At 56.6% G+C, this 541-nt stretch overlaps 1 protein-coding gene across 1 annotated transcript in view; it reads right to left on the bottom strand.

Moving 5' to 3' along the window:
* Positions 1-461: 461 nt before the first annotated feature.
* LOC104410924 (polyamine-modulated factor 1-like) overlaps positions 462-541 on the bottom strand; it is a gene marked incomplete at its 5' end in the record, with an annotated part of 494 nt that continues 414 nt past the window's right edge. Inside the window, one exon of the mRNA XM_010021227.1 lies at positions 462-515. Within this exon, the coding sequence (XP_010019529.1) occupies positions 462-515 (54 nt within the window). The remainder of the gene's footprint in view (positions 516-541) is intronic.

Below are 541 nucleotides of genomic sequence, written 5' to 3'. Positions count from 1 at the left end.
GGTGGCAACGGGCGCAGCGACAGACGGTGGTTTCCAGGCACGGGCACTGCAACGACGTGGTGTGAAGAATCCTATGGGATATTTATTCCAACCAGCCTTTCCTGACGTGGACTTTGCGGGTTCCAGCTCCTCATTCCATGCATAAAGCACCCATTTCCCTCCCAATGCCCATGTGAGATCCCTTCAAGGCCCCCAGGTGATGTGCAGTGAGCAGCACCAAAGCAGCAGCCACCCACATCCATGGGATCCTCCTCCCTGCTGGGCTGAGAGCAGGAAACTGCCCCCAATTCCCAAAGCTCCTGCTGTGTCCTTTGTTATTCCTTTGATCCAGCTGTGTCAATCCAGCGGCTTTACAGTCCTGCCGCACGTTCCATTTGGGCCTGATGGGACAAACAGGAGCTGAACATTCCCTCCGGGATGAGGATCAAGCCCCGTGAGAGGCCCAGGACATCCGCACGTCCTCACTGGGGCTCCCGGAAGGTCAGGACGAGCTCTTGTTGCTCTTTACTAAGTGCCTGGAAGGGAAACAACCACCACTGAG

Source organism: Nestor notabilis, unplaced genomic scaffold, assembly GCF_000696875.1.
Source record: "Nestor notabilis isolate BGI_N333 unplaced genomic scaffold, ASM69687v1 scaffold22800, whole genome shotgun sequence".
Lineage (NCBI taxonomy): Eukaryota > Metazoa > Chordata > Aves > Psittaciformes > Psittacidae > Nestor > Nestor notabilis.
The sequence above is the reverse complement of the archived record's forward strand: the minus strand, read 5'-3'. Positions and strand labels throughout refer to the sequence as shown.